This window comes from Oreochromis niloticus, linkage group LG17 (assembly GCF_001858045.2).
Source record: "Oreochromis niloticus isolate F11D_XX linkage group LG17, O_niloticus_UMD_NMBU, whole genome shotgun sequence".
NCBI classification, from domain to species: domain Eukaryota; kingdom Metazoa; phylum Chordata; class Actinopteri; order Cichliformes; family Cichlidae; genus Oreochromis; species Oreochromis niloticus.
The window spans coordinates 17,130,171-17,149,499 of NC_031981.2; the positions used below are offsets into that span (position 1 = coordinate 17,130,171).

The following is a 19,329-nucleotide window of genomic DNA, read 5'->3' on the forward strand; positions in this document are numbered from 1 at the left end:
CTAGCCCGAATCATCACCCCTCTACCACCGTGCTACACTCTTTGTATGTTGGGTTTCTGCTGAAATGGAGATATACATTATGGCCAAATGTCTGTTCATCTGTTCAAAGTCTTTTGATTTGTTCAGATGTATTTTTGCAAACATAACCCATGCTACCATGTTTTTTTCCTTGAAACCTTTCCAAACAAGCCATACTACATCAGTCTATTTCTAATTGTACTGTCATGAATTTGAACATTTAACATGCTGAGGCCTGTAAAGTCTGAAATGTAGCTCTTGGGTATATTGCAGTTTCTCTGACCATTGCAATGTTTGACCTTCAAGTGGATTTGTGGGTCAGACCATGAAACTGTGCACTTGTTGGCTAAAGACTTGTGATTGACAACTCCTTAGCCAGTGAGCGTGTTTCCTACCAGAATTTTAGATTTCCAAAGATTTAAAATCAAATGACTGAGCTCATAAACTCTTCAAGAAAGTGTTTACAGAGGCCAAATCATAACATTGTTTTCCCACAGAAGTGTAAAGGACCAAAAGTCTATTTGCAACCACAGCTATTGCCATCTGGTGGCCTTGGCTAGAATGCAAGTTTTTAGGTTTTTTTGTTTGTTTGTTTGTTTTTTAGGTTTTCTTACTATTTGTGGTTTAACTTTTATTTCTGACAGTGAGGTCATTTTATTGCCAGACGACTGTACGGGGATGAAATAATGACACAAACGCGACCCATTTTATAATCCTGCACTGCTAAAGTTGCGATGTTATAAATTTCCTGTTTGTTAAAGTCTCAGCTGTTCTGTTTTTTGCTATATGCACACGCAAACTCACCGCTCAGCCTGAAATTTCATGAGGCTAAAGCTTCCTTCTCATAGTCAAAAGCTTATTAGAGGTCTACACAGGTTATATCTTTAACCAACGTTGTCCTTTTTTTGGAGCTCAGAGTTTCAGACACAGGGTGAAAGGACATCCTGCAGCAAAGTACAGTATAAATATCTGTGTGTTTTAAGGCAGAGTTATTCAAACAGAACCCCCAAAAACAAAATGATGGATCTGTAAAGGGGCATCAATCAGATGCCTCCTAAATCTTCCCTTTAAACTTTGTAAACGCTGTTGTACAGCTGTTTATTTTCACCCTATGGACCACAGCTCACTGTGTTTTATCATGTAGGATTTATGCATCATCTGTCTGGTAATACTCACAAATCCCCAGTAAATGCAATGGTTTCTCTCAGATAATGCAGCACATATCCCGAAATTTCATCTCATGAGTAGCTGATGATGATGTACACTTTATTGATCCCCGTGGGGAAATTTTTCTGAAGCAGTGGACAGCCACCAGTGCAGCGCCCGGGGAGCAGTGTGTGGGGGATGGTACCTTGCTCAGGGATACCTCAGGGTAGCCGTTCAGGGGATTCGAACCCCTGACCTTCCGATCATGGGGCAACCGCTTTAACCTACTGAGCTATCCCTGTCCCATTTTTTTTTTTTTTTTTTTTTTTTTAATGATGCTTAAGCATTGCATAATATAGCAGAACCAAGAAAAGCAGGAGGATACGACCAGCCTGGCTCTGTCCAAAATTTTAAAAAAGGACCCGTGAAGGTCAAAAACAAATGTCTAAGAGTCAGAATAGCTTTACAGCTCTCAGTGTAGGGAACAGAAGAGGCATCAAGACAATACCGACAGTAGCAACTCGTACTGCATATTTATTGTTATATTTATACGTGAAATGGTGCAAAATGTGAAGATGTTGGAATAAGTTATGAAATAAATAAGAGATAGATACCTGGTTACTATATACACAGTAAGTACATGAAAACTTGACAGTATATGTAGTGTATAGACAAGTACAATGTTTCTATAGCGATGTACAACAAAAACAAAACAGTGTATACGGCACAAAAAGCTAAATAAATAAAATACAGCTAAACTATGGAATCTTGTTTCCATTTTTTCTGGGTAGAACTAATCAAACTTTCAAGTTATTGTTTCAGACGTTTGAGTTAGCAGAACTTTTGAGAACTTGGAACTTGAAATTTTGACTCATGGATGGCAAAAAGGTGTTTTTTAGTGACAGAAACAAACTTCCTTTTCTTGATGTAGCACTGTGGGGTTTATGTTAAGAAATAGCTCCCATATGAAATCTCGAACAAAATAACTGTTTTTCAGATTTCAGTGATTTCAATGATTTCTATCAATCTTCTGACCTAAAAATGTTAATAAAACCATTTCCACACTGTCATAATATTAATTTAAACAACAGTTTAACAGTTTTCATATTTCTCTGGGAATTGACTTGTTAGTTTACAAAATGTCCGAAAAAAGTGACACCTTCAAATTACACAAAATAAAAAAATAATTGAGAAAATGAGTAGAAACAGGATTTTTTCATAAATGTTCTGGTATTATCAAAACTATTCTCACTTCATGTTTAAGTCTAAATTTGTAAATTAACGGCATTGTGGCCTTTAGAAAATTTTTCTTTTTTTTTATTAGAATTTTCCAGAGAAGGAACAATAAATATGTTATAAATATGTTAATTTATTGTTAGAATTATCCTTACATTAGGTTAAAAATACCAGGATATAAAGTCTGGAAAATGGAAAAGCCAGACAGCTTTGCAGACAAACAAGCAGATCTGACAGCTGAACCCACATGACCTCATCTTTTTGTCCTCAGAAACACATCATGCCTTCCTTTTAATTTATTTATAGTGCGTTCATTTGGAGCCTGAGTGAGTACACGGCCGACTGCGGAGAGGATGTACAGGCACGGTGGAGGACTGCTGGCAATTTCAGCTCTCTCCTCAGTTTTCCTGGAGCTACTCTCACATCAGAAATCACTTAGATGTCATGCTAATTGCAGCGTGGTCCCTCCTGGCCATGTCTGTGCTACAGATTGCATTTCGGATAAGTGTTGAGATGAGCTTCGTTCTGTCTTTAAGGAGAAGATAATTGATATTGTGATAAGAGTGTTTTCAGGCCCCTGCAGATGTGGAATCACAGGCTGCAAATGGATAACTTGCTCATTAAACTCTAATATTGTTTTATAGAGTTTTTGTTTTTTTGATTTTATCTTTTATAATGTTCAAATGCATGCTTGTAATGGACTCTTTTCAGCTGCCAAAGAGGCTCTGGAACAATGAGCCTAGAAGCTCAGTGAAGCGCAGCGAGGCTTTGACCTGAATGCTAATGTCAGCATGTTCACAATGACAAAGTTAATATGTTAATGTTTGCTGTGTTCATCATCCTAGATTACAGGACAAATACGCCACATCACCTCCTTGGTGATGTGGAGGGAAAAAATCATGCTCTTGAGTTAATATTTAATCTATATGATGAAGACAGCATTTATGAGGAACTCAGGATCTGGCTTTTTATGAGTAGATGAATTACTGTGGCCAAAGTGGGCACATGAATGTGAAAAACAGCTCACACGGTGACGGACCCCAATTTTGCCATTTTTGTTACAAAAAGAAAACAGTAACGTTTCGAGTGGGTCATCTAATAATCAGAAGGTTGGTGGTTCGAACCATCAATCCCCTATCTTTGGTGTGCAGAGTGTGCGTGAATGTTAGGCCAAGTGTTACGCAGAGAAACAAGCATCTGTGTGAATGATCCGAAACAGAAACCCAGTTAAATCTACACGCGTACGGAAGAGCTTGTCACTGCTATAGTTTCAAAGGAACCATAGCTGATGGTGGATTAAAAATATTGAACTATTTCAACGTGACATTAGTGTTTACATCACTATCAGAGAAATATACACTTCTCTTTGTTATATTTGTTACTGCTTCTATGAAGAAGTCGTCTTTGATCTGACTATTAAACTTGAGTTCCTCTATGACCGCTCTCTTCAATTTTTGGGGGGACAATGTTGACCACCTGGCAACCTCTAGTTGCTAGGGAAAAATCTGAATTTCCTGAATATTAAGTGAGTGGTTGCTGGCTGGCTGATACACGGTGCTGCACTGGAAACCACCTTGTGATTACTTTGGTCACTAAAAGATCATCTGTCGTTTGCATGGGAGACGGCTGCGTTTCTGGTTTGCATCAAACCTTTTCAGGCTTTACTACCTCGTGGTGGCTACTAGTTAGCAAGTGTTTGCATGCACGTCTTCACGTCTTCCATGCAGACTACAGGGAACTTTTTAGGAACCAAAGCAATCACAAGGAGGTTTTTGGTGCAGCACACTCTTTGTGACCAATTTCACCCAGCAATAACCAGCAACCACTCACCGATTGGTTAGAGAAAACTATTTCATTATTATATCGTTTTTTATACTTTTCCTTAGCAATTGGAAGTTGTTGTGAAGTTGCCAACCAGTCTCTGAGCCTGTGTGGCTGAGGCCTAAGCAGCAGTCGTGCAGGGTATATGATAAGGACAGGAAGAAGACCTTTTTATACATAATGAATAATATATTTAGTCCACTTTTGTAAATTTTAGTTATTCTAAATTTAAGAAAGGAGAATTATTCAGGATCTGGTGGATAATGTGCCATTTCATTGTCACATCTGCCCCTCATTACCACATCTGGAAAAAAAAAATGCTCGAGGCTTTAAAATGGGACCTTATAGACCACCACAGTATCTACAAACAGAGGTGATGATGCACACAGATTGGTCATCTTAGATCATACTATTAGTCACGTGGTCCTGACACATTAATAAAATAAGTTGGAAACATGTCCAGCTGTCTTTAAGAGAGTTTTAGACCATCTGGGTGATTATATTTTGTAAAACTTAAAATATCCTGGATGGCTTTTTCCACTTTTGAAGCCAACAAGACTCTGTCTGTATGTGTGCAGCACGATCTACAAACAGAGTGGAGCAGGCAGCAGCCAGTGTAACAAAGAGCAATGTTTAGCCAAAATATGAGCACCGTTTATGCAAATTAACTCAAACTTATATGCACTTACTCAGGTCCTCAGCTAAATATCCGCAAGGTTTGAAGCGAATCAGATCAACAGTTTTTGAGCTAGCTGAAGAAAAGCTAAATGTTAGTAATCTGTCAGTAAATAAATAAAATCACAGCATGCGTCCTTCCAGTATTTGTTATTGTAGTTCATTGAAATGATGTGTATTTCTCAGACACTGGGTGAAGAAAGAAAGAAGGCGAGTGGAAACACATCTACATCATTGGATTGCAGTGAAGCAGCACAGTGGAGACAGAGGAGAAGGGGGGAGGAATGTTTTTCTAGCAGCAAATGTTGGTATTAAAATCTGGCAGACGTAAATGCATCGCAGCGTGATATCCGCAGATCACAGAGCGCTGCCAGAGCTGCTTTCCTGTGCCAGCGTGACTGTGCTCAGGTTCTCAGAGAGCTCTGGGGAATCTGCGAAGCTGCCGCCATCAAAACAGAACTGTGTCAGAGGAGAGCTTGAGTAATAAATTGCTGAGATTATTACAGGGAGTTCCTCCAGAGTGTACATAACAACTTCGGTTTAGTGAGGTTTCTGGGGGAAGAGGAAGTGAGCAGGTCAGACTTGCCCCACTTTACTTGCAGGGCTGTCTTTCATCCTGTATGTCAACCCTTAAAGTGTGTGTCTGTTTCCAAGTGTGCGCTGACTTCAGTCTCTATTTGAGAGGCCTGCTCAGTGAACTGTAAACTCCTTTGACAAGACGTTCGCCCCTCTGTATGCAGAGTGCACGACTGTGAATGTTTTATGAATCTTTATTTTAGAGGTTACACTTAATGGCCATGCAGTAACCAGAGGATTTGCAGCTTTTCTCCATTTTATATTGTTATAAAGTGGTTTTGGACAGCTGGTCTGATATTATTAAAAAAGGATGTAATTTTGGACTCAGGGATGGAAATTTAACTTTTTTCACAGTTAATCCAAATAATTAATCAACAGTGGAGAGAATAATGGCTGTCAAAGTGGCAGTGAAGTGATTAGCTCCATTGGGTCTTAAGAAACACTGCTGCATATGCTAAAAATGTTAAATACAGGCTTCAGCGTTTGCAGAGCGAGCAAAACGTGACCAAGGTGGCATACAAAGCCTGTAAATAAAAGATGGACATTGCGACCATGCCAAGACCGACTGGCCATGGGCTCCAAATTGCAAAGCCTCAGTGAAGTATTGTTTTGAGTATTGTGTTTCACAGCCAGAAGATACCATATTTGGAAAAGAGTGTGGAGTGCTAGCATGGGTGCAGTCGTCAGAATACTAAAAAACTCAAGCCCAAGTTTCTTAGACAGGTTATACCTCACTGCAAGCTATAATATTATTTAGATAATTCAATTAGGGATCTGCCAGAAAGCGCAAACATGTGCATGTTTGATTCAGGATGACTGGATGAATCCATCCTGTATCTGCAATGGTAAATTATATCTGATGTTTTCTGGCTGTTACTTTTTTGTCATTTAATTCTGATAATTTTGTGTCCAGTTACAGTGCAGTTAAGGTGGTGCCTAAAAGTTAAAGCAGCAAAATTGTCTTTGTTTTTTCCAGTAACCCCTGTCACTGTCATTTCATTTGGCTGTGAAATCACTGCGGTCAGAGAGCCATACACAGGGTTACTTTATGCCTCACTGTCTTACATGGTGAGTGTAGCTGTACGTTCTACTTGACAGCAAACTCAACATCCATCCATCCATCATTTTTCATTGTGAGGCAGGAGGCTAAGCAGCCACACTTCCCACTTCCTCCTGGGAGATCCTGAGGTGTTCCCAGGACAGACGAGACATATAATCTCTCCGGCGCATTCTGATTCTACCCTGGGGTTTTCCTCCCAGTTGTGCATTCCCAGAAAACCTCCAAAGGGAGGAATCCCTCCTCTAACCAGATGCATCAACCACCTCAACTGGCTCCTTAACATAAAGGAGCAGGGGCCTTATTCCGAGTTCCTCACCGTGCCCCTAAGGCTAAACGGAGCTGGGGTAGTTTAAGCCAATTTTTTGCTTACTGTACAATTTTTTTGTGCAAAGCAAGGAATAACCTGGCAACCTTCAAACGATTTCTTTATTTGACCGCTCTATCTACAACCTCCTCAATCATCCACCGACTCTTTCAGCTCTTGGGTGTCTCAGCACACCCTTCTACACCATATAGTGTTGTTGGTGCAGCAATCATAGGGCTGTAGGTTTATTTCCAGCCAATCGAATGCCATCAAAATACACAACAATCATTGGCCATAATCGACAAGGGAAGCTGTATTCAAGTCGAACAAAGAACACAAACAACATAATCACATCACATCACAAAATCCCAACCCAAACTGTTGCAGCTGGGTCAAAGTGTGGGTTAGGTGAGCAGCAGGTTTTGGCAAATTAACCTGCTCACTGCAGACCTTTGCCAGGTGCCAAGCACCTGCATGCACATCACCGCCTCTCCAATTGAGTTCAGACACTCATGCAGCTCACTCACCAAGTCTTTAGACGTGCCCAGTCTCTTCAGACCATCCAGGGGCAGGAGGTCAGCAGAGTCCTTGTGTGTGAACTGGGTGGCCTGCTTCAGACGCCTCTGCTGGTGCAGGATGGCTTTATCCCGGATTGCTATCTCTCCTTTTTTCGCCTCACTCATTGTCTCAGGCTTTTAAAATCAGTCCTTTCTGATGCTGTGCAAGGGAGCACGGAGACTGTAACCTCACAGCGGCAGCAGAAGAGGAGAAACCCCTCCAAAGAACGTAAAGCTCTTGTCCTCTTTAAGGTCCTCAGCAGCAGAATAAACCTCTAAACGTTGCCTCTGTTGCTCTCTCTGAAATGCTGCTGTATAGTCCTCAGCATGTATTTCTCCCAGGAGCTATTGTCCTGCTCCTTTCATGTGCATCTTTCCTCACAACGTCAAGATCTGCTGAGTCTCTCACAGAGGCTGCGAGGCTGTGTGGAAGGTGTGACAGAGTCTGTGTAAGTGTTTCCTCCCCTCCCCTCAGAGCCGTCTGTCCTTGTATCGCTCTCTCTCTCTCTCTCTCTCACATATACATCTCTGCCTTCAGTAGTGTTTCTCTCTCTCTCCTCTCAGCCTTCCTCTTCCCCTCACCCCCAAAACACTGAGCATATTTTCCCAGCTGACTCTTTGTACATCAGACCTCACCGCTCCCCTGCTAATCTGTAACCACATTCTTAACCATCACAGCAAGCATTTTCTGCCTCGTCTAGTCTTTTAAACTGGCACAGCCACCCACACGCACAGTCTGTCACTCCTGTGTGTTGCTTCTGAGCCCAACACAGTTTGCAGCATCAGTCCCCCCGAGCTCAACAGCGGTAGCCCCCCGCTGTGTAGGTGCGAGAGCTCACTGTGGTCCGACCCCAAACGGGATCAATCTGCACCACCGATGGCAACAATTGATTTCCCTCCCGCCTGAATTAAAGAATCCATTTTCTTCTTTCCATCCATCCACACCACCAAAAGCTATAAATATCCCATCCATCATGACCTCTACGCGATGACACATTTTTATACAGCAGTGGTGATTTGGCCTAGAGGTGTGGAGGGTTTCCTTGAAGTGTAGTAAGCGCTGCTCATTTATCTGTCACAGTGTTTAATGAGTGTATCCTTGCAGAGGGTGCGTGCTAATATATATATAAAAAAGACATGACTGCTTTTTTAAAGTATATAATTTTCATCTGGCAGAGGGAGTCCTTGTGAAGGTGAAGTGGAAAATACTGCTGAGGGATTTGATGTTTATGTGCTGCCACCTGCTGGTTGAGTTTTTCCGCCTAACATGCATCTTTTCTATCAGTAAAGGAAGGTTTTGAAACCCCTAAATCAGGGGTGTCAAACTCCAGGCCTTGAGGGCCAGGGGTGTCAAACTCCAGGCCTTGCAGGTTTTAGATATCACCCTGGGTCAACACACCTGAATGAAATGATTAGTTAATTACCAGGCCTCTGGAGAACTGTAAGACATGTTGAGGAGGTCATTTAGCCTTCAGCTGTGCTGGATCAAGGACACCGGGCCTTGAGGCCTGGAGTTCGACACCTGTGCCCTAAATCATAAAACACCTATGCCCTTCCACATTATCTCTGGGTCAATTACAATGGCAATGCAAGACAAGCGCTGAGGCACAACCAGCCATTATTGAAAAGAATCTGGTTTTTTTTATCTGTTTTTATTTCCTTTGTACTGTATATGTCCTGTGTTACAGTTGGACAACTTAGCAAAGAACCAGTTTTAATTTGTATCTTTAGGCACAGCAGATGAACAGTAACTGAAAGTCATGTCTTTAAGCAAAATAAAAAAAATCGAGCAAAGACCTGACAATGAAATTAGAGTTGCATCTGACCCTTCAGGTGATTATCTACTGTTCACTGAAGCATCATCAGAAATGGTCTCAGTGGAAGGGTGGCTGCCGGGAGACATGTCTGAGGTATAATTGGTTCAAATCATCAGTATGTACAGATGAGGTTAGGAGAGAGGTAACAATGAGTTTCTAGAGCCATCTGTAAAACATGGAGGCTCTGTCATGGTTGGGGCTGCATTTCAGCCGGCGGTGTTGGGGATCTTTTCAAAATTGATGGAATTATTAACACAGAAAAGTACCAACAGTGTTTGCACCACCAAGTAAAACCAACTGGAAAAGTTTTGATTGGCGCTGGCTTCATTTTTCAGCACGATAATGATCTAAAGCACGCTGCCAATACAGTTAAAGCATACCTGGAAAGAGAAACACACATTAGAACACTGTCAGTCTTAGACTGGCCTCCCCAGAGCGCGGACCTCAACGTTATAAAGCAGTGTGGGATTATCTAAAGGCAGCCGACAGAGGAAGAGTTTTGAATGTCCTTCAAGGAGCCGGGAGATTTATACTGAAAGGCTATTGAAATAATTTAAAAGTTGCCAAGAACATTCGGGGTGTGTTGAAGAATAAAGGTGATCATACCAAATATTGACTTTCTAGTGTGTTAGAATTGTAGAAACACTGTTGAATTAATTGAAAAAGCCAAAATAGGTGACTTGTGATGGTAGACATACCAGTAAAGGTGAGCTAAAATTTATCTTTCTGTTTATCTGAGGTTTAATATTTCACAAATATTGTCCTCAAATCAACAAATTAATACAAGATGGATATAATATCACAGAAAACCTTAATTCATGGACCATGAATGAAGCCTCAAATCAGGAGCAAATGCACTTGCAGGCTGGGCCATTTGTGCCAACTTTTCCTGGGAAGGAATGGAGCAGGGTGACCCTCAGAGGCAGGACTTTCTCCAGGGTCATGTTCCCGGAAAGTGGAAAAGATATTTTGGTAGGATGTCACATCATAGATTATCAGAGTTAAAAACAGTCAGTCCTTTCTGTTGGTTGAAAATAAGCTACTTTTGGCTGTTCCCTAGTCACAATGGGTCACCACAGCGGGTAGCTCAGCATGTCTGTCTGAATTTTATAGCCAGATGGGGGATTTGTGTCCTGGCTGAAATGGAACCAGTGAATGTGTAAACCACACTCTTAGTTGGTTGTATATATATGACCCCCCCCCCCCCAAAAAAAACTGATTATGGAGCGATAGCACGATAGCATTTAGCAAAGAGAAGACACTGGGACAGACCCCTGAACTTCACCTTTATTGGTCATGACCTAAATGTCCAAACTGTCAAACAACCACTGCAGCAGTTTCAGACTCACTTCTCAAACCTGCACCCGTCCCTCCATTCAACGCAGAAATGAAAACAAAACTTGCTTCAGCAAAAATCAGAAAGTAAACACAGCAATTTTGGTCGGTTGCTGGAAATGTAACAGAGTCCTGCATCTTGTGCTTTTTTTCTTTTTTATCCTATTTACTGAGGTTGCAAAAGGCACGTGTGCATCATTCAGTTCATGGAATTGCGCTTTAAGCCTTTCTTAGTGTCTCTCTGAAGAGTAAGACTGTGCAAGTGTTCATACAACACATGAAGCTCCCTCTGAAAGAACTTCTGATCCTCCTACGACTGGCAGTGTAAAACCAAAGCCACGTTATGATTACCTGCCATGTGCAGAGCATTAATGCATGTTGCTTCTGAGATTTTTTTTTAAGGTTTGTAGTGTGTTGTGCTGTGTTATGTTAAAGTTTGATGCCAATGGAGTGTAAACATCAGGAATAACGTGGCCGTTAGTTTTGAAAGCACGCTGTTATGCAGCCCTCATCAGTGCCTCTCATGTTTTGTATGGTCGTGGATGTAAAAGTGGACACGTGCATGTGATTTTAGCGTTTTAAGTCTGCTTAAGACAAAACAGTGGCAGCAGGCAAGAGATCTGCACAGAGCCTAACTCGGAGTGTCATGTCTCATTTCTAACACGGACGTTTTTTTAAATCGTCTGAAAACTCTGGGTGCTGAAATATTTTAGTTAAATTAAATTAAATAAACTAGACAGAAAGAAAATAAATACAACTTTTTTTGAATTTACAAAATCAACCAAAAGAAAATAAAAATATAAAGAAACTGTCAGTAGTTTTAGTGTTTGAGGTCTGTGCTTACTAAGTCATCTTGTTGCAAAAAAATGTTTTTACTATAATGATTATTCTGAATTTTGTTAAGCCTGGGACCTGCTAAATATCCTCCATGTAGTAATATATTAAAAAAAGAAACTAAAACTTTGAACTAAAGAAAAGAATTAAAACTAATTAGTAATGTTTATTATTATTTTAATTTCTAATTCAGCTGTATTTAATATTTTCTTTTAGTTTATTTTTTGTGTTTTTGTTAAATAATTTTAACGACTGATGGAAAAAGTGTGGACAGAAATGTCACGCTGTAAAGGTTAGAGTGACACAGCATGTGAAAAATATACAGGATCCAGGCTGTGCGCAAAACTAGACGAACAATAAAACGGTGTTAATTTCCAGTTTTTCAAAAAATTCATTTTAACTTCACGGTCTGCAAATATATCTCTCAAAGCTGTGTCTGAAAACTGTCACTTGTCAAACAGTCTCTGATGCATTAACTGCAAATAAACAGCACACCATTTTGTCCCAAATGCTCATCCAGCGAACCTCTCGCCTACGGGAGGGAAAACTCATCCCCACAGTGATGCTGCAGACTTTTCAGTCTTTAGAAATTCATAGAAAATAAACAAAAACGAATATTTTGCATGTTAAACTAGAAGTTTTGAAAGTTGGACTTCAGCTTGGTTTTCACATGCTGGGTCACACAAAGAGGTTATGTTGTTAAAGGTCTGTACGTGATATAATTTACACTGTTTGTATTGAAAAATTTTTCTCATCTGAAATATATTTATAAAATGTTGGAAATAAACTAATAATAATAATATTAATATTATTAATGATAGATCAGTTTCTCGATGGTCTCAATACAACAGACTGGCGTGATTTTACACGAAGAGCCTGACATGTGTGGTAGAAGTGCAAGCATTGCTCCAGCGGGCCTGACCGGTGTATTCTGGGGTTTACAGTCACCATCCGATTGTTGTTGTTTTTTTTAAAGACATAAATGTCTCAAAGACGAACCAACTACCGCCATCAGAATGAAATACTAGGTGTGATCATAAAGTTTGTGACTTTGGCTGAACTTCCTGTGATTTTTTGGAGATTGTTGCTTTGCAGTCTCAGTCTGACCACTGGTACTCGACATCCCTTCAAAATAAAGTTACTCTTGGGAAAAGGGATGAAGTTGTAGTGTTTCTCCAATGATATTTAATGATAGTGTTTCTCAAATGATATTTGAGAAACACTCAAACATTATTTCCAGGACCCTAAAAGACTATTTTAACCATATGAATGCTGTTCCTCCACCTTTCAAATCTGCAATCCAACCAACATGTGCTCATCCAGATGGTCAGAAGAGACTTTTTGAGGGTTGTGGAAATGCCTTCAAATGGCAGCACCAGCTGGTTCTGTGTTTTCTAAACTTCACCTGGTGATTATTTGATGGTGACTGCTGACTTTAACACATGAGAGGCACAAACTGGTGCTACCTCTGATGATGCTTTGGGCCACACTTGTGATTATAGCTTTTCCATTTGCATCCACAGCAGTATCTTTAGCGTAGTGCACGTTTTTTCAAGTTTTTTAATCCGAGGCACGGCGGTCACGAGGCATTCAAACTGCCAACCACACCCTGACGCCACAGATCCCCAATGAGTGCAAGAATAATCGGTCTGTTAACGGTGTTCGAGCTTTCCCACCGCTCTGCCGGTCACAGCACGTTAGGAAGGTAAAGTGAGCAGAGCAGCATGTTCTGTCCCAGAGCCGGGAAGCGCCTGAAGGCCTCCCAAGCATCGGAGAAAATGTTGTATTTGAGAAAAACGCGGTGCTCCAGGCTGGTGGGCAGGCTGACGTCCCGGCTCATGATGTAGATGCCGTCGTTGTGCAGCGTGCACGTCAGGTTCAGTCCCGACTTGGACGTGTTCTCCTTCAGCTGGAGCCACTCCCCCGTGGTGACGTTGTACGACTGCACCGTCAGCACGTCCTCTGTTTGGCTGGGACGTCGCCGCCGCAGCCCCGTGTCCAGCTCGTGGGTGTAGCCACCCACCAGGTAGATGGTGTCCTCCACGGAGAGCATCTGCTGCTTCCGGATGTGAGCCGGGCAGGATCGGAACGTCGTCCAGGTGTCAGAGATGGGGCAGTATCGGAGGATGTTTGTGTTCCTCTCTGTCCAGTGTAATGAATGGGAAGAAGAAGAAGAAGAAAAAAAACTTTACAAGAGTAATTGTTACATATTTAATATTAGAAAGCCCAAAATACAAAACGCAGTGACTGAATAATTAACAAAGAGAAACGTAAGAAGGTGCTCCAACATAAACAAACCGATAATAAAATAAAGAATAGTTTTTAAATTTTATAAAATCTCCTACAACCTGGGAGATGCATTCAAGTTGCTCATCTTATTTAAACAAAAACCCAAATATGGAAGCAATAACCGCTTTAATATCCTGTTCACCCAGCAGCGCTAAATCCCTTATAATTAAGGATATATAAGAGATAATCCGGGACAAGGTGTCCTGATTATAAACGATATGTTGCTGACTGGTAAAGGGATAAATACACATTAAAATGAAGAGTTTATAGGATTATAAGAAGCAGGAACAGCTCAGTAGACCCAAATATGAAGGATCCAAATAAATAAATTACTCATTATAGAAATAATGAGTAATTCAGAGATCAGTCTGGATGTGTAGTCACTACCTTACGGTGCATGAGCAGTCCATGCTTTAACTTTAAAAGTTTAATAACTTTTTGTGTTATTTCTCATTTCAATTATATTTTTGTCTTTTTGCTTATAGGATTTATTATTTTTTACTTTACTTAAAATTCACGTTGGGCACTAAAATGTGACATGGACATAATGATTCTAATGAATGTCTTTAGAGTAGTTTTTTTAAAAAGGGTCAAAAAGTGATCTAATTTTGTTTAAGAAAAGTAAACTGCAGCTCAAGAAGAACTGAATCTGAGAATATAAACAGCTGTAGGTAAGAAAGATCCAAAAACTTCTGGTGGGTGCAGCAAAGCCTGCGTCTCTAGCAGCCAGCAGGGGGCAGATTGTTAAATTGTACAGAAGTGCATGAGAAAAGGTCCTCGGCTCCCTCTTAGTATGAACTCAGTAAACACTTTGCTGATGAGTTTATGGCTGCAAAGCACATTATGTTTGTTTTGTAAACTGTGGTCCCATTAGAGTCAAAAAGGAGGGTGAAGCTGGATGTTTCAGACTTTGTTATGAACAAATCACCATAAGAAGCTGCAGTGTGGAAACGCGATCAGATTTGGATAATCCCAAATCTTTTATAGTGAGGAACGGAAAACAAAGAAAGGGATGGATACACTTCTGTTTGTGCTGTTGTCTTGTACAGCACTGTGACAGTGTTACAATAAAGCATTAACGGTATGTAAAACATCTACTTCAAACTGTCAACAGCGACAAAACAACACAAGGACAACGTGACAAACACCACAGCCAACTGAGAGGAGGTGCAACAATACAACAAAAGTAAATCTGAATTCACACAAAGTCATTTTCGGTTTAACTCACTTTTTACTTAGTCACCTCACAGTATAAGGAAAAGACACTATCCTGGGTATCTGTGTTCTGTTTGTTCCTCTTCTCTCGCTTCCCTTATTTTAAGCCTACTTTTTTCCCCTTGTGACGATTAAACTTAACAAAACAGACATCTTGATGTTTTCAGTAAAACGTGCCTGCCTTGATATAAGCGTTCCAGTTACCTGACACTAAAAGTAAAAAACAGATGATCCCTTATGAGCAGCACATGGCGACAGCAGGGAGGAAGAACTCCCTTTACCAGGAAGTCTTCTCCAACAGAATCACTGTGAGGTGCAGCCATCTGTTGAGACTAACCGCAGGCTAAAGATACCATACCGCCATCAGGGAAGTTTTTACTCTGTGGAATTAAGTTATGTTTTTTCCCTTCATTTCTCAGAGGCTTTTTGGAGGAGTTATAACTACAGTGCCATGAAAAAGTAGTAGTCAGGACTGGGTGTGGCTAAGTGAAACTGAACTCAGTTTTCTAAAAAATGCGGTTAATCACAATTAATCTATGATTTAACATAGATAACATAGTTAACATATTTACTTTTTCACACAGGGCAGGTAGATTTGGATAACTTTTTTCTCTTAATAAATGAAATTATCTTTTAAAGACTGCATTTTGTATTTACTCAGGTTATCTTTGTCTATCATGTCTATTAAAACTTATTTGATGATCTAAAACATGACAGATATGTAAAAATCTATGTATTTTAAATACCACAGTTGAAGTGTATAAATCATCCTTGTGTAGGACTCACACTGTGGTTTCTGCTGTGAAATGATTCATGTCACCTTTAACCTCCAAATGTGGGCCTTTTTTGCTCCTTAAAAAATAAAAAGTAAACTATTCATCTGGTGTGCATGGACACAAGTCAGTGCAGGTCAAAGTTCATGTCAAGGAGAAAGAATCACTAGATGAAAATTCACAGTTACTCTCCAAACTGTTGTCGGACTGTGTTGGCGTGTTAGTGTATATGTTACTGTAGCTCCTGTACACACACCTCTCGCAGTGTATCCACCCATGACGTAGATCATACCCTGGCACTCACAGGCAGAGAACTCAGCCAGCGGGTCGGGCATCGAGGAGACGCAGGTCCACCAGTCCTGCTCAGGGCTGTAACACTCCACTGTGCCCAGACACTGGCCTCCCACAGCGTACAGCTTTCCCTGTACGGCCAGCAGCTTGAAGTTGGACCTGCACGAGAAGAATCAGTGATTGAAACGCGATGGCAAACAACCAATAAGGACCAAGAGGGGACTTGTGTTACCTCTTCTGGTTGAGCGGCGCCACCTGGTTCCACTCATTCCTGCAGGGGTTGTAGCAGTGCACAGCGGAGATCTCCTGACTCGTCATCCTGTACCCGCCGACTATGAACAAGTAGTTATCGAGGATGGCCGACCCATACCCCCTGACGTTGATCATATCTGGAGGGAGGTTATTGGCGAGGGGCTTCCAGCGCTGATCCACCTCTCCATACCTCAGCATGGACCAGGGCTCATCCTGATCCGGCACATCCAGGGACAGGCTGGTGAAGTCTCCGATGGCCACCAGGGTGGCAGTGCCATTCATGCGCATCTCCTTGACTTGGTCCCTGACAGCAGAGGCCAGGCTGCTGAACTCAGGCCGCCTCAGCATGGGGTGGTAGTAGCAGGTCATGTATTTGAGGCAGGCGGTACGCAGGTCGTGAGTCCCATACACCTCGGAGAGGCTATACAGCTCCACGCAGTTCTCCAGCCGGATCTCCGAAGTGAGGAGCTTAAGGATGGAGGTGACCTGGAGGAAGGAGGCGGTCTCGATCAGGTCCTCCAGAGTCTCGTTGACTACCTGGACTTTGGAGGTGTTGATGAACTCCAGGACCAGCTCCAATCCAAGGACGCTGAGCCCCTGCAGCTGCACCGAGTCCTCCGTGGACTCCCTCATCCCCGAGCTGTACAGAGCTCGGAAGTAGTCACTCTTCTCGATCAGCTTCTTTTTATTCACTTCGTAGGTTTTGTCATCCATGATGATGGCGATGATCTGCTCGGATGACATGGTGAAGATGGTGGTTTTGGTCTCTCAGGCTGAGTTTTGTCTTTGCTTTCCCTTTCTCAGTCTCCCGAGCCCGTGGCCGTTTACATTTCACCGGCCAGGGAGCTCCGTGCCCGGTCTATATATGGTAATGTTCAGCCCGTAGATCGCCATGGAGCTGGGAAGCTAATCAGCTAGCTGCAGAGGCGCTGCTACCGCTCCCGGATAAACCGGCCAAAAGAAGCTTTTCCCCGCGATGGCATTCCTCCACAACTAGGCCCCACTTTCTGAGAATGTTGGTTGAATATCGCGGTTTGTTTCTCAGCCTGCCAGGAAGGTTTTCATAACATTTTACGAGCCTTGTGAGGGACAATGTCGAGCTGTCAAATTTAACTGTTTTGATTCTGCACCCCACATCATATGCGTCTTCTTCTTCCATTGGAATTATCGGCAGATTAGGCGTATCAAAGACACCTTACTGCCCCCAGCAGGTCATTAGTAGAATTACATAACATGGTTTAAATTAATGATAAGTTGAATGTTTGATCAACTTTTTGATTAGGCTATTGATTGTTGTTATTGTTTATTCATTTATTTCTAATTACTTGTTTTATTTACTTTGGCTAATTTTGATTAGTTAGTCGTTAATATTTATTTAGGTTTTTTTAATTAAATAAAATTTAATTTGGGGTTTTGTAAGAGATGCTATTGGCTATGGTCACCTCAGCTTGACCATAATTTCTTCATATTTTGGTTCCAAGGAGCCAGACTTTCTTGTCATTTTTAAAGTGGACTTGAGCAACAGTTCTCCAGGATTTCTGAATATCTTTTATCTAAGTTTTTCTTTGGACATTGGCTGATTTTTTAATCATTTTCAGTCCAGTTCTTGTACCTATTTACAGAAGAATGATTTCCACTTATTAGGTCATTTAACACTAACCCTTGAGTCCATGAAGCACTAAAAAAAAACAACAATGCTGTGTCTTGCAATAATACATATATGACAAACATAACATAACAAAACAAAATGTAAAATAAATATTATAAAGTATATAAACAAAGTAACGGTACCTTGGAGTTGTGTCACTGGCGTTGCTGATTAAGAAAAGCCTTTTATTTTGAAGGAAAACACCGCGGTGCCGACATCTAATGACTTCCTGTAACATGTTTCCTGCAGCTCTGCAAAAAAATTGGTCTAGTGAGTCCAGTATCTCTTTTCATTTTTCAGACCTTTTTTTTTATAGCATAATTTCATATGAAGCTTTTAGTTGAAGTTGTTAGGGAACTGAAAAAGAAAGAAGAAAGAAATTTTGTGAGAAAAACAAGACTGACAACATGTGGTTTGATGCCCTGTAGCTGCCATTTTAGAAAAAAAAATTAATAGAAGTTGTCACTGGTATCACCTTGATTATGAATCACAACAGACCTGTTACAACTAACTAACACCACTGTTAACCATTAACAGAAAAAAAAACTTAATCGAAAGCTCTTCATGAAGTTTTAAAATAATAATAATTACTATTAGTAGTAGTAGTAGTAGTAGTAATATTATTAGTATTATTAATCCTGTGTCTAAATCAATTCCACCCAATCCCTGGGTGGTTTATTGTGTCACTGATGTTACTGTGCTTTGGGGTTTGGGGAATTTTTTTTCCATTGTCACAGCAAATGAACTCTGCCAAACTGTACAAGATCCATTGATTTCTGTTACACTTAAGGGTCAACATCAAAAGGATTGTGACACTACTCACTATAACAGTTGCATAGCAAATAAATGGCTTCACAAATGAACAAACACTGTGCAATCACACTTAACAAATGAAAATAAGAAAACATAATCCCCTGATTTGTTGCATTATGAGTATTCTTATGCAAGTCCGACTACATGTGCTGAAGAGACTGAGGAAATAATATTTATCAAAAGCCTTTTATATTGCAGAAGGAGTGAGGTAACACCATCCAGTCTGTAAGTTGATGTACAAAAAGAGATTAAAAATCATTAATCTGTCTTTTTTGTGAATATTAAAGTGAACATGTTATGTTATAACATGATCTATGTGTAAACATTAGAAAAATAAATCAATTTTAGGACATTTCACCATCGCCAATTCGGAGTTTATGTAGAATGACCCATAAATACAGACAGTTCAGTTTTAAAAATGTTGAATCCTTGTTACACGGTGCTTTATTTTTAGGTATAACTAGTTATTGTAATGCTGCAGAGAGAAAATTACAAACTAAATAAATGTTTAGAAAATATTTTTACATTTATTGTATTTTAAATTATAAACTTTTTTCCATCAGATGCAGATCTCATTATTCACATTAATGATTAACTCTCTTCACTAACTAATATTCAGAGACATTTATTTTAAGATCTTACACAGTTTTTACTGAGAAAAAGGACACC

At 40.6% G+C, this 19,329-nt stretch overlaps 2 protein-coding genes across 2 annotated transcripts in view; both read right to left on the bottom strand.

Moving 5' to 3' along the window:
- The window catches only part of nrip2 (nuclear receptor interacting protein 2), a 41,635-nt gene extending 33,376 nt beyond the window's left edge, over positions 1-8,259 (bottom strand). Inside the window, exon 1 of the mRNA XM_003448092.5 lies at positions 7,364-8,259. Within this exon, the coding sequence (XP_003448140.1) occupies positions 7,364-7,519 (156 nt within the window). The 5' untranslated portion in view covers positions 7,520-8,259. The remainder of the gene's footprint in view (positions 1-7,363) is intronic.
- A 4,438-nt stretch (positions 8,260-12,697) lies between these two features.
- Positions 12,698-17,365, bottom strand: klhl42 (kelch-like family, member 42). The gene is made up of 3 exons (XM_013273121.3): positions 16,180-17,365; positions 15,913-16,106; positions 12,698-13,521 (listed from the first exon to the last, which is right to left on the bottom strand). Exons 1-3 carry the CDS (start codon positions 16,941-16,943, stop codon positions 13,067-13,069), a joined length of 1,413 nt encoding a protein of 470 aa, XP_013128575.1. The 5' UTR covers positions 16,944-17,365; the 3' UTR covers positions 12,698-13,066.
- Between the last annotated feature and the right edge of the window lie 1,964 nt (positions 17,366-19,329).